This window comes from Canis lupus, chromosome 37, assembly GCF_003254725.2.
Source record: "Canis lupus dingo isolate Sandy chromosome 37, ASM325472v2, whole genome shotgun sequence".
Taxonomy (NCBI): Eukaryota; Metazoa; Chordata; class Mammalia; order Carnivora; family Canidae; genus Canis; species Canis lupus.
The window spans coordinates 26,333,234-26,346,685 of NC_064279.1; the positions used below are offsets into that span (position 1 = coordinate 26,333,234).

The 13,452-nt window shown below is 56.6% G+C and overlaps 1 protein-coding gene across 2 annotated transcripts in view; it reads left to right on the top strand.

Annotated features, from left to right (window-relative positions):
* Positions 1–3,712: 3,712 nt before the first annotated feature.
* Positions 3,713–13,452, top strand: part of SPEG (striated muscle enriched protein kinase) — a 57,681-nt gene continuing 47,941 nt past the window's right edge. The window contains exon 1 of one of the 2 annotated variants that reach the window (XM_025442266.3): positions 3,713–4,318. In XM_025442266.3, coding sequence (XP_025298051.3) covers positions 3,940–4,318 — 379 coding nt within the window. In that variant the 5' untranslated portion in view covers positions 3,713–3,939. The remainder of the gene's footprint in view (positions 4,319–13,452) is intronic. The other variant, XM_049106829.1, reaches the window with a different exon arrangement.

Sequence of the window (13,452 nt, forward strand, 5' to 3'; positions counted from 1 at the left end):
TTTCCCTGTCACAGCCCTGGCAGGCTCCTCCAGGAGAGGGCGCCCCCGATTCACACGGGCCGGAGCCCGCCCTTCCCGGGCCCTACACCGCGAGCGCGCATCAGTGAATGCCCCCAGGCCAGACATTTGGCCAGGAGATACATAAGCCATGTTCCAGGCCCTGTGCCAGGCCCTTTTAAATAGTTAATACTCGTTTTAATATTTAATATAATAACTTAAAGCCATCACAGAAACCCAAGTCAGATCATGTGATTCCTGAACTCAAGATCCTCTGAGAGGACTTCCCGTTTTCACCAGGAATAAAAGTGCCTCGGCCTACAAGATGCTAGGCTATCTGACCCCTGCTCCCCATCTGACCTCACGTCTCTATCCTCCCCACTGGGCCCCTGGTTCTTCTTGGAGCCCTACCAGGCGCATCATCCCCTCTGCCTGAAGCAGTCCTGTCCAGACACCTGTACCATCTGCTTCCTAACTCCTTTAGAATTGACTCCGTCATTCCCAGTGAGGCTCCAACCACCCTATCGGAAAGCTCAAGCCTCACCACACTCCCATCTCCCTTGCCCTGCTCCATTTTTCCCACAGGGGCGGGAATCCTTGTCTATTTTGTTCACTGCTACATCCCTACTGCTTAGAACAGGGACAGGCACAGAGTAGGGACTCAAAAAATGTTTGTTGAATGAATGAATGAATCAATCCTGAGTTGGGCTACCCCATTTTATAGATGAAGAGACGAAGCTTGATGATGTTAAGTGACTTGCTTAAGACCACACAGTTTGGGCACCTGGGTGGCTCAGTGGTTGAGCATCTGCCTTTGGCTCAGGTTGTGATCCCGGGATCCTGGGATGGAGTCCCGCATCGGGCTCCCCACAGGGAGCCTGCTTCTCCCTCTGCCTATGTCTCTGCCTCTGTGTCTCTCATGAATAAACAAATTAAGAAAAAAAAAAAAAAGACCACACAGTTCATGTATTCAACCAGCCAACCAACCAGCCAACCAACCAGCCAACATTTACAGACCACTTACTACATGCATTCTGAGCAAACTGGTGAGGCCCAGTGCTAGATGGCTTTGGGTTATTTTTTGTTTTAAATAGTCTCAGGGCGCCTGGGTGGCTGAGTCGGTTGGGGGTCAGACTCTGGGTTTTGGCTCAGGTCATGATCTCGGGGGTCCTGAGATTGGGCTCTGTGCTCAACAGGAGGTGTGCTTGAAGATTCTCACTTTCTGGCTCTCCTCTGCTTCACTCTTTGCATGCACATGTACATGCACTCTCACTCTCTCTCCAGTAAATAAATAAATCTTTTAAAAAAATAAAATAGTCTCTTCCTTTGTTCTTGATGTTCCATCCTCTTGCAAAGCCTTCCCCCACATTTTTACCTTTTAGAATTACATTCATGTTTAAGATTTCAATTCATCACCAGTGGTTGCCGGGGTTGGTGGAGGGGGTGTGGTTGACCACAAAGAGGATGTTCAGGCAAATATTTAGGGTGATGTTCTGTATGGTCCTGAGGTAGAAGATGCACGATTCTCTGCATTTGTCAAAACCCGAAGAACTGAACAGCACAAAGAGTAAGCTCGAATGCATGCAAACAACAAAGAAATTTCATTCCTCAAGGCTTTTAATCCCCATGATATAATTCAGTGCTTAAGCGGTCTCTTCTGTACCCTCTGTGCTCACACACACAGGCACACTTTGACTTTGGTGCCCGTGAATGAGGGTGGGGGATGAGGTGACATTGACAGTACCTTTCTCTATCTCAGGATGACTCAGGGCTCCTTCTTTGGCTTCCTCTCTGCCGTCCCAGGCTTCACCCCTCTGGGCTCAAGGTCAGGCCTAAGTCTCTTACCTGAACTTTTGTTTAACTTTTCATTTTGAGATAACTATAGATTGGCATGGGGTTATAAGAAACAATACGGGAGTACCTGGGTGGCTGAGTCGGTTAAGCATCTGCCTTCAGCTCAGGCCATGATCTCAGGGTTCTGGGATCAAGCCCTGCATCAGGCTCTCCGCTCAGTGAGGAGCCTGCTTCACCCTCTCCTCTCTGCTGCTCCCCCTGCTTGTGTTCTCTCTCTCACTGTCAAATAAATAATGTTTTTTGTTTTTTGTTTTTTTTTTTATTCATGAGAGACACACGAAGAGAGGCAGAGACATAGGCAGAGGGAGAAGTGGACTCCCCACGAGGAGGTCAATGTGGGACTCGATCCCAGGACCCCGGAATCACGGCCTGAGCCAAAGGCAGACGTTCAACCACTGAACCACCCAGATGTCCCAATAAATAAAATCTTAAAAAAAAAGAAATACAATTACCTTCACTTGGCTTTCCCTAATGGTACCACCTTGTGTAAACTCCAGTACAATATCATAACCAGGAAATTGCTATTAGTCTACCCACGTTCTTGAGATTTCACCAGTTTTACATGCATTCATTAGTGGGTGTGTGTTTGTGTGTGTGTGTATGTAGTTCTATCTGTGCAATTTTATCACATATGTAGATTCATGTGACCACCACTAGTTAGGGCATGGAACTGCTCTATCAGAAGTCTCACTTGAGATTTTATTATTTTATTTTATTTTATTTTATTTTATTTTATTTTATTTTATTTTATTTTATTTTATTTTTTAAGGTTGTTCCATGCCCAGTATGGAGCCCAAAATGGGGCTTTAACTCATGACTCTGGTCAAGTCCTGAGCTGAGATCAAGAGTCAGACACTTAACGAACTGAGCCATCCAGGAGCCCCACACTTGAACTTTTAAAAGCAGTAAAGTCCTATCTTGATGTTTGTCAAAGTGCAACCCTAAGAAGCATCACCATCTCCTGGACCACTTGTGAAATTTGCCGATTCCTGGGCCCTCCCAGCATCCCCCATGCACCTGCGTCTCTGGGGGTGGGGCCTGAGTGTCTGCGCTTCCAGCAGGCACCGTCCTCGGAGAACCATGCTGTAAATGGCCTCAGTCTGTCCCATCATCTCCAGTTCACCTTCTGCACCATAGCTGTCAAGAGGGAGCCTTCTAAAACACAGTTCTGACCATGTTAGCCTGCTGCTTAACACCCTGCAGCAGCGCCTCACTGCCATCAAGATACAGACCTTAGCGAGCAAAACTTCCACCTCCAGCTCAATCCCTACTCCTCTGACCCTAGAACACGTCATCTCCTGTCATCATGCTCTGATTTAGGTCATGCTGTTCCCTCTGCCTGGAACGTCTTCCCCCCCGCCCCCCTTCTCTGCCTGTTGTAACCCTTGTTCAACTACCCATTTTTACGGAGGAGGGCTTGGAGGTTGAGAGAGGTTCCCTATTACCCAGCAAGTGAGGGTGGGACCAGCTGAGAGTCTGAATCCGCTCAACTCCCTGCTCCTGGGCTTAGGGTTCACGGAGGGGGCATGGAGGCTCAGGGACACCACTGGGACACCACTGGTCCTTCTTCCTGGTTCTCTGCTTATCTCCACGGGGGCCTGTTTCCCCATCTGCCTCTCAGACTCAGGTCCAGGACCTCCTCTCCCTCTGCCCCAGCTGGGACTCAGGAGCCTGAGGAGAGGGTGGAAGGGCAGTGGGATCGAGTCCCGGGCGTAACCCGACTCCAGACTCCTGGGTGGGCAGGGGGCAGGCCTGAGCTGCAGGGGAAGGGACCTGGAACAAGCCTTCGGACCCGCTGGAGCAGGGTTTGGAGATAGGGGCTCCCGGAGAGAGGGAAGGAGGCACTGGAGTCCAAGTCCCCTCCTCTGCTGCCCCCTCCCTCCACTGCTCCCTCGCAACCCGAGCCGGGGGGCCTAAAAATAGCCCCCGAGGCGCAAACGCCGGCCGCCCTGGTGACCTTCTGGGTAACACAGGCCGAGGGCGGGCGGGCAGCAGGAAGGCAGGGCGCCGGCCCCCCAGGACCCATCTCCCAGGGCGCCATCCCCCCGGAGTTCCAGAGACAACCCCGCAGCCCAGCTCGCAGAGGCCATGCAGAAAGCCCGGGGCACGCGAGGCGGGGACGCGGGCACGCGGGCGCCCCCCAGCCCCGGGGTGCCCCCCAAGCGAGCCAAGGTGGGCGCCGGCGGAGGGGCGGTGGCGGGGGCGCCCGCCTTCCTGCGGCCCCTGAAGGACGCGGCGGTGCTGGCGGGCGGCGACGTGCGGCTGCGGGTGGCGGTGAGCGGGTCGCCCCAGCCCAGCCTCAGCTGGTTCCGGGACGGGCAGCCCCTGCCCCCGCCGGCCCCCGAGCCCAGCTGCCTGTGGCTGCGGAGCTGCGGGGCGCGGGACGCCGGCGTGTACAGCTGCAGGGCCCGGAACGAGCGGGGCCAGGCCTCCTGCGAGGCTGTGCTCACGGTGCTGGAGGTCGGAGGTAATGGGGCGGCGGGGGCGGGGGGCCGGGGGCTGGGGGGCTGGGGGGGCTGGAGGGGCTGGGGGCCACGTGGGCCGGTGCGTGCATCCCGCCCTCTTCCCGGGTGCTCCGGCTTCTCCGCTGCAAGGACCCAGCGGTGCCCGTCCAGAGGAAAGTGGGCATGGGGGGAGGGGAGTCAAAGTAGGAAGGTTAGAGGTCAAGGGTCAGCATTTGGTAAGCAAAACCCGAGCCCCACTCGGGCCTCTCCGGGAACTGCCCAGTGAAAGGCCTCCTGGCTTCCCTGTAGGGAGAGAAAATCGCTTGGGGGGAAATCGTCTTTATCAACTCCGATAGTTAAACGGGAGACACTTTACAGGTGTGCGTGTGTCAGAAAGAGGGGCAAGCTCCCCCGGTCACGCTGCAATGTTGAGGGATGGGTCAGAGCTCCTGGCAGGCCATCGCTGGGGCAGGTTGGTGTGATCCACACTGGGCTAGTTGGAAGAAGCAAGCTGGTGGACTAGTATGAATAGGGTGCAGAGCATCAGGAGGTGGAGCTGGGGCTGGGGGCTCCCCAGGGTGTGTGAGAATCCATAAGCGTGTGTGTGTGTGTGTGTGTGTGTGTGTGTGTGTATGTACCTGTGTAGGCTGTGGAAGGGTCTGGTAGTACAAACAGCTGAGGGATGGGGGTTTGTGGAGTTGCTATGGAAAGCCAATGGGCCACTCTACCTGAGACTCAGAGGGCATGGAAGGGGGGAGGTGCTCAGGCTGGTACTTGGGCCCCTACGTATGTGGATACAGAGTGCCAGGCTCATGTGCAAAGGGACAGATGATGATCCGAGGCAGAAGAGAATGGACCAAGATTGGGCCTGGTACCCCTGGTCCTGCTGGGGCCAGGCCCAGGCAGATTTGCCTTGGATCAGTGTCTGGGTTTCCTTTTTAATTTTCTCATCCTCTAAACCAGCCAGTTGTTCTCTAGGGCCTTCGATAGAGCCTTGGGCTGAGTCTTGAGAACCAGAATTCTGGAGAAGTAGGCTGTAGCCGGGGAGGTAGCAAAAAGCTTGGGCATCACTGAGGGTGTCCCAGGCATTTTCAAGTGGGAATTCTCACTCCAGCTGGGTGGTGTTGTGTCGGGGTACATCCTTGGGGGCTGAGAAGGAAGCACAAGGATGGAGGACCTCAGCAGCTGGAGGGGAAAGGAGGCTCGGAGTGGCAGCATGTGAGGAGATGGAGCAGGGGCTCAGCCTCCCTCTGTCAGCACCTTGCCCTACCCTGCCCACCCTCCTACAGTCTTGAGCACTGGTTCCTTGGACTCTCTGTGGCCAAGCCTGGGGCAGAGAGGGTCAAGGCTGGCTTCTCTTGATTGGCCTTGTGCTTGGCCAGGTACAGGTTATCCCAGCCTGGAGTCAGGGGAAGGGACCCATCCTGGCAGTGCTCTGAGCTGGGGAAGGATCAGACTTCTTGGGGATCTTAGCTCTGGTCCCTTGGGCCAAAGGGGACTGAAAACAGAATATAAATCAAATCAAAGGGCATGATAGATCTGTAAGAATATGGTCTGGGAGAGAGATTTTATTTTATTTTTTAAAAAACTATTTTATTTTTAAAAGATTTTATTTACTTACTGGAGAGAAAGAGACCCAGAGCTCATTAGCCAGGGGGAGCAGCAGAGAGAAGTAGGGTCCCCATTGAGCAAGGAGCCCTACTGTGGAGTTCAGCTCCATTCCAACCCTCGGACTCTGGGATCCTGGCCTGAACCGAAGGCAGATGCTTAACCCATTGAGCCACCAGGTGCCCTGGGGAGAGAGGTTTCAGGGAAGGATAAGGAAACTCTGAGGAGTGCCACGTTGGTTTTGAGTTGAAATGACAACAGAGAACCTCAGGTCCGAATGCTTCCTTTTGCAGGCAAGGACACGGTAGTCCAGAACAGAGGAAGATCTGCCGGAAAATGCGTTACTAGTTATGGCCACCCAGAATTAAGAACCCATTCCTCCTGGTTTCCACTCTGGGGGCTTTTTAACTACTCAAGGAATTCTGGAGGGAGGAGAGAGAAAAAGAAAGGGAGGGGAGCTGTCCATTGTATGGAGAGTAGCCCAGGCCTTCATTCTGAGAGGAGAGCACCCTGGCCTGCTTGGGTCCCCCAAAGTGGGGAGAGTGACGAGGTGCTAGATAGACACCCTCTCACCCCCCTCAAGCAGCACTGTGTTTCCCTGCAAGATGGGTTTCCTCTGTCCCTCTGTAAGCTGGCTAGCAGGTCGGCAGGACTGAATGCTGGCTGGGCATAGCTAGACAGAGGCCAGGAGGACTGCCTCCAGGCTGCTCCAGTGGAACAGCATGTTTGAGAGGCCTAGGGTAAGGAAAGGACCCTGGGTGCCACGAGGACTGGACCTGGGCCTTTTGACAGTCATGTTTAAATCGGAAGACTGAGCTGCGGCAAGTCACAGTTGAGAACTTTTCCCTGCTGATGAAATCTTTACCCCAAGCCCAATCTTATAATTATTATTAACTGGTAATAATTCTTAGTAATAATTTATAATGTTATGAAGAGCTCCATGTGTGGCAGGTGCTACACCATCACATCTTTTGACGTATTAGTGAAGTCCCATAGCAACCCTGGGGAAGCCGGTACAAAGGATGAAGTGATATTTCTTGTACAGATAGAAGGTGGGAATGGAAGCAGGGATGGAAGGAGGTCTGTTCTCCTGCAAAGAGCTATGTGCTTGACTACTACGCCCCTTCCACAGGAAAGGGAGGGCAGGGCTTTGCTCTGGGGATGGTGGGGGACTGACTGCCAGCCTGGCTGCCTCCTCCTCCGATTGCCCCTCCCCCCCATCAGTACCTGCCCAGTTACTATGGGTCTTAGTCAGGGGCAGCTGGGCAAGCTGCTCAGCAGTGCTCAGACTTACGTATGGAAAACTTTCTCAGTTGGGATCAACAGCAGGAGGACTTCAGCGTTCTCGAGGAAGCCCAGCCAGGACCTGGCTGCAGAAGGAGGCAGTTTCCTGGCTGGGATTGCCATCTGGCTCGGCAAGAGAGGGTGATGCTCAGGTTCCTGGCACTCCTGAAGCCTGAGATGTTAGCTCAAGGATGGAGGGCTATCGGCATGGCTTGGGGAGGCTGGGGCCTTGAGAAGACAAGTGGGCTGCAGACTGGAGAATCTGGAAGAATGGACACAGGAGGGTGGGGTTTGGGGTGTAGAAATGAGGAAAGAATGGGAATACTGAGAATGACAGACATGCAGGCTACTTGTAGAATCTTTAACATGGGTACAGCACCCCATCTCCTGTCACTATTTAATCTTCTATGCCTAGATTCCTGTGGTGATGGTTATACCTATAAGAAAACTAGATTTCCAAGGGTGAGTTTCCCTGAGGTCACATGGCTAATGAGGTAACAGAGCCAGATATGTTAGGGGGTTCAGGTCCACGTTGCCTGTCCTCATAAAAAGAAGCAAGGGAAGACTAAGGCCAGGACACCTGCCATTATTAACCATCCTTCTCCCAATCATATCCCCGAAGTCATCTTCTGGAAAGTCTCCAAGATAGGTGGGCATTCTTCTTCAAAACATCAGGCTCCCACCTGTGTGGGCTGAGGAGCTATATGCAAACCAAAGGACCAGAACAAGTACCACCTTCAACCCTTGGGACATGTGTGGCTGAAGGGAGAGGCCTAAAGGGCAGGGGGTAAGGAGGAGAGGGCACAGCCGAGAGGAGGGGCAAGCTGACAGTGCTTACGGTGTTCACTGGCTGTTTTATAGCCAGAGTCCAGGAGACTGGTTTCAATCAGAAGGGCCAAAGGTCTACAGATAGGAGTGAACCATGTTGGGAACTTGAGGGCATGGAGACGCGAGGTTAGAGACGGGGGAGAGGGCTTCTTCAGGCAAGGAAAAGATGGGGAATGCACCAGAACCTGTGTTGAGGGATATTCTGCAGTTATCTTTTTCACCAGGAATTTGGAATGTCTGGATGAAAAGCCAGGAGGAAACTAGTAGGGGGTTGGGGATGAGTAGGGAGAGTGTTGCCATCCATTCATGCCCAGTCCTCATCAGGGAGGGGAGGAGGAGCCAGAGTAGGAGCAGTGAGGAGCCCTGGGAAGAGAGAGAGGCAGGAGCAGAGAAGCCTCCAAGAGACCTTTCCTGAAGGCAGGGCAGGCTCTCCCGGGAAGATCCTGAGTGGCACTCGAGATGGCCACTTCTCCAGCTATGTCTTAGAAAAGGCTCTGGTTCAGGACAGAGGAGGGAGAAAGCCTGGATGAATGAGCTGTACGGGAAGACTTACTACCCCTATTCCAGCCACCCCCAGCTGTGCCACTCCCTCCCATTTTATCTATGTCTATTGTGGACCAGTCACTGTTCTAGTGGCTTGGGATACATGATGGGGGTAGGGAGGGGGAGAGGAATCCCCCAAATTCCTGTCCCCCTAGAGATCATCACATCCTAGTGCATAGACAACAGGCAATAAACACGTCAAATAAGTAAACATGGTATAGTATGTCAGCAATGTAGAGCAGGGTAAGCGAAAGGAGGGAAGGGAGAAATTGGACCTTTCAGGCAGGAAAGAAAGAAAGCAGAGAGGAGGGGAGTGGGTTCATGTGGCTCAGAGCAGGGTCTGTGTGAGGGGTCAGGCCTGTCATGATGAGTCGGGTTTTCTCTGAAAGGGGAGAGGCTGGCAGTGCAGAAATTGGAAGTCTGGGGTTTGGGGAAATAGCAGAGAGGCACAACTGCCCAGCCACGGAGGGAAAAATAGGGCAATCTAGGGCCAGCTGGGGGTGGCCCACCCTGCAAGCATGCCCCAGGCCAGCCCTGCGGGGGTGAGCAGTGCAGACCCAGAGCAGGAACACAGAATCCCACAGGCCTGTCCTCGGCCCAGCTGTCCCGTCACTCATGCCCGCTGCCCATTGGTTATTTTTGCTATGGAATGTGCCAGCCCCTCGGATTCTCCTGGAGAACAGGGGTTCAAGTTACTCCCTCTCCTCACTCAGCTCCCCCATCTGTGACTGTGTGTATTTGGGGGTGGGCAGGGAAAGTGCCTATGGGTGTCCAGGGTCCTCTAGCTGGAACCGATATGATCACACACACACGGAGGCTCTCAGCACACATCCCATTCATGCATCTGCACAGATGACATCGGTCTTTGGGGGTTTGGGAAACAGGGCCACCTGTATGCACCCAGAATGTACAAGACATGACTTTGAACCTCAAAAAAAAGAAAGAAAAAGAGTCCCGCAAGCTCAAATAACTTCAGAAGCCAAGTAGAAACAGTAACGGCGAGATATTGTTGTTAGCGGCTGAACTTGAACATGCTTGTCCCACTGAAAATTTGTGTAGGCTGAGCAAAACTCATGAGTTGGCTCTGTATTTATTTTGGACTCATGTTTTAAAGAAACAAAGTTCGGGAACATACTGACCTATTAGCCTGGGAGGCTTTATGGCAGAGTGGTCAATGACTGTCACAGTAGAATCCCAGCTCTCCCAATTATTGGTTATGTGACCTTGGGCAAATAACCTCTCTGCCTCAGTCTCGCCCCTTGTTGTGACGATTGATTGAATTTTTCAATTGAACTGAGTTGATACGAATTGAATTCATATAAAAGTGCTTAGCGCAATGCTCAGTAGATACCAAGCACGCCATACGTGTTAACGAAAGTGACTGTAGTCACAGCTCAGAAACCGGGAGTGGCACCCCTTGTGTTTGCCCGGGTGGGCATTTGGATCCACAGGACAGCGGAGACACAAAACCTGCGTGGCTTTGGCTATGTGGTGGGACTTCTCTGAGCCTTAGTCACTTGTCAGTTAAATGGAGCCAGTTCCGTGTTCCTAAGGGGTTGTCGTGAACGAGGAAAATTTATAAAGCGCCTGGCACTTAGTAAATGCTTAAGAAACTTGTTTTATAATGATTGTTGGGGCGGGAGGGGCGGGGAGGCTTGAGCTTCTCTATGAAGGCAAAGTGTGCACAGGGCTGAATGGGAGGAGGACAGGGCAAGTCTGGGGAGATGCTCACCCACGAGGGAGAAGGCGGGTCCTATGGGTGCCGAGGAGGATACCGCTGGGCCCGTCGCTGGGGGGGGGGGGGGTGTACGCAGGGGGCAGGGACGGAGGACCCGGCATCAGAAAACGCCAGGGCCCCCTCTGGCTGTCCTCACGGTCTCTGGATCCGGGTGGCACGGAGCCCGCACCCACCAGGGCCCTTGCCCAGGGTGTGACCTAGGCGCCCCCACGGCGCCCAGGCCCCCCGCTGTGTCGGGGCCACCGCGAGCTCCGAGTTCCGCGCTGCCTGGCACCGCGGCGCGTGCGCGTGTTTGCGGGGTGAGCAAGTCGGCCGCGGCTGACCTTCCAGAGCCGCCCCGCGGGAGGCCAGGGGGTGGCGTGGAGGCCGCGGCCGGCTGCCCGGGAGAAGGCGGCCCCCACCCCACAGGGGCCGCCGCGCGCTCTTCTGTGCCTCAGTTTCCCCATGTGCCCAGGGCCCAGGAAGCAGGTGCGGGGTGGGGGGGACCCGGAGGCAGGTGAGCGCCGCCCGGGGGAGCCGGCCAGGGAGGGGGCGCCAGGTGGGGCGCAGGCCGGCGGGGGAGGGGCGGGCCCAGGGCGCGGGCGCCGCCGCCGCCGCCGCCGCCGCCCTCCCCCCGCCCGGGCTCGGCGGCCCCGCGGCTCCTCCCGCCACCGGCGCCGGCTCCCGCCCGCTCCCCCTCGCCCCCGGCCCCGCCTCCGACTCCGCCCCGCCCCCGCCCGTCCCCTCCTCGCCCGGCCGCCGGCGCGGCCCCCTCCCCCGCCATGAAGAAGCTGTGGGTGAAGAAGCGTTTCCAGGTGAGGGCTCCGGGGGCGGGCGGCGCCGGGAGGGCCCGGGGGGGGCCGGCGCCCCGGGGAGGGCGGGTCACCGCGGCCGGGCCGGGGGAGGGGGCGCCGGGGCCGCGGCCGCCGCACCCCGCCGCCGAGGGCCGCGGCCGGGCTCGGGGGCTCCGGGGCTCCGGGGGGCCGCGCCTCCGCCCTCCCCGCGCCCCGCAGCGCCCGGGCCCGCGGCCCCCGGCGACCCCCGCAGCCCCCGCAGCCCCCGCGCCGAGCGCCCGCGGGCTCCCTCCACCCGGCGCCCCCAGGTCCCGAGGCTTCCATCTTCCCCGGCTCCTGGAAGCCGCGCGCGGACACCGGCGCCGAGCTCAGTCCGTCCCCAAGCCCTGCCCTGTCCTCCGCGCGCCCAGGCCTCTTCCCCGCTCCTGAGGCTCTGGCCCTCGGGGGACCTCGCCCTCCGCTCCCCCATCACCCTCCCTGCCCACCTGACACCTATGTCAGGTATCCGTCCCCCCCCCCCGCAGGAATCTGTGTCCTCGTCCCTCCATCTCCCAGTCATCCAAGCTCCCCCCCACCCCCATCTCTCCCTTCACGTCAGCCTCCCGTCTTGTGTCCTGGCTCCTAGCTCTGGGGTGTAGCTCAGGTCCCCAGTCCTGTGAGCCTCTGTGGGACTCGCAGCGTGTGCTCCACAGCTTGGCGGCCCTGGCTTCCTCCTCTGCTCCTCCCCAGGGCCCAGCTGGGTAGCCCCGAGCTCTTGCTGGGAGGGCTGAAGGGCCGGGGAGAGTGGGGACATTCCCTCCAGGGGAAGCTGCAGTTCTGTGCTTTACCTCCCCAGCTCCCCCCAGGCCCTGGAATGAGTTTCTGTTTAATAGAGGTTTGGATGGGAGGTAAGGGACAGCGGGAGCCAGCCTTCCCCTCAACAACTCATTCTGGCTTTTCTCTTGCAGAAAACCGGCCACTCCCGCCGGGCCTTTGGCCGACTCACCCATGGTGCGTGGACCACAGGCTCCCTGCTCTAGCCCATGCCCACTCCTTCTCTTGGTCCATGTCCCTCCACGAGGCACCCAGGCCCCAAAGACAGCCCATGAGATGTGGGATCCCCCGATACGCATCCATACCCACTCAAGGAGGTGCCCTGTACCCTGCAGCTGTGGGGTGAGGGGGGGGGTGGGGGGGACTCACTAGCACACCCCACCGTGGGCCTGGGCTCAGGGGGCTCCATCTGTGGGGCCAAGCGGGAGGGATGAGCTCACTGCCATACGTCAGCATCCAGCACACAGCTCCTGGTTGTCATGGCACTCAGAGAAACTGAGGCACAGAACCTGCTAGAATCTGGGAAAGTTAAAAATATGCCCAGGAAACTTTGCTTATAGCCTAATCCCTGGGCATTTTTGAGGACCATTCAGCAGTAGAAGAAAAGGATTGGGAAGAGGGTACCTGTCACATCATGATGCAGAACAGGTCGGGGTGGGGGGGATTGGTTTATGAGGAAGGGTCAAGGCACAATGCAAATATTTTACGAGAGGGTGGGCCTGACCCCTGATGGGGAGCCTGGGTCTGAGACCTGGCTGAGCACAAGCAGATGTGTGTGTATGTATGCGTGTGTGCGCGTGGCCAGTGGCAGCACCAGTGCGAGTGCCAAGGGTACAGAATCGCTGGGGCAGTTGGAATAACCAGCCAAAGCATGTGCGCTCCCCAGCTGGGCACAGTGGGAGCCTGCAGGCTGTCAGGATGAGAGATGCTTTGCCCATTCCAGGTGTCTCCCTTCCCCTGGCCCATCCCCACAGGGCCTTCCTGGGCACTGGGTACCCTCATGGCCCCTCTGTCCTGCCTTCCCACCATGCCCTGCCCCACAAACGCTCTGATAACAGTCTGTCCATGTCTCTCTCCTGCTGCTCCTATGGAAGCGAAGTTTTCCGCTCCTGCAGAAAGCAAAGTTACGGTAGGAAACTGGCTCCTGCCCTAGCCCCCTTCCTCCCTGCCCGACCCTGGCCTCTCCTCACCCCACCTCAGCTGCGCCCCGATGTGTTCCGGCTGGTTTGGGGTGGAGGACAGGCTGGCCCTGCGGTTGGTCAAGTGCCCTGACAGTACGACTCTGAGGTGACACTCCTTTGTTCCTGGGGTACCGGAACCCGAAATTTAGAGCCTTGGAACCTAGGATCTTGTTATGTGGGGGCTGCACAGGAACCTATGCTATCATCGACAGGGGAGGATGCGGAGGGCGGAGACCCTGATAATCCACTGAGTGGCTGGGAGGGGCAGTGGCAGGTGGCTTTGAGGGCCAAGGAGGCCAGGATGAGTAGCCAGGGGTCCAGAGGTGAGCCACCGGACTGGCCTGAGCAGCCCAGGATGGGCCAGGGGATGTGGGGGTAAAAGAGAAGAG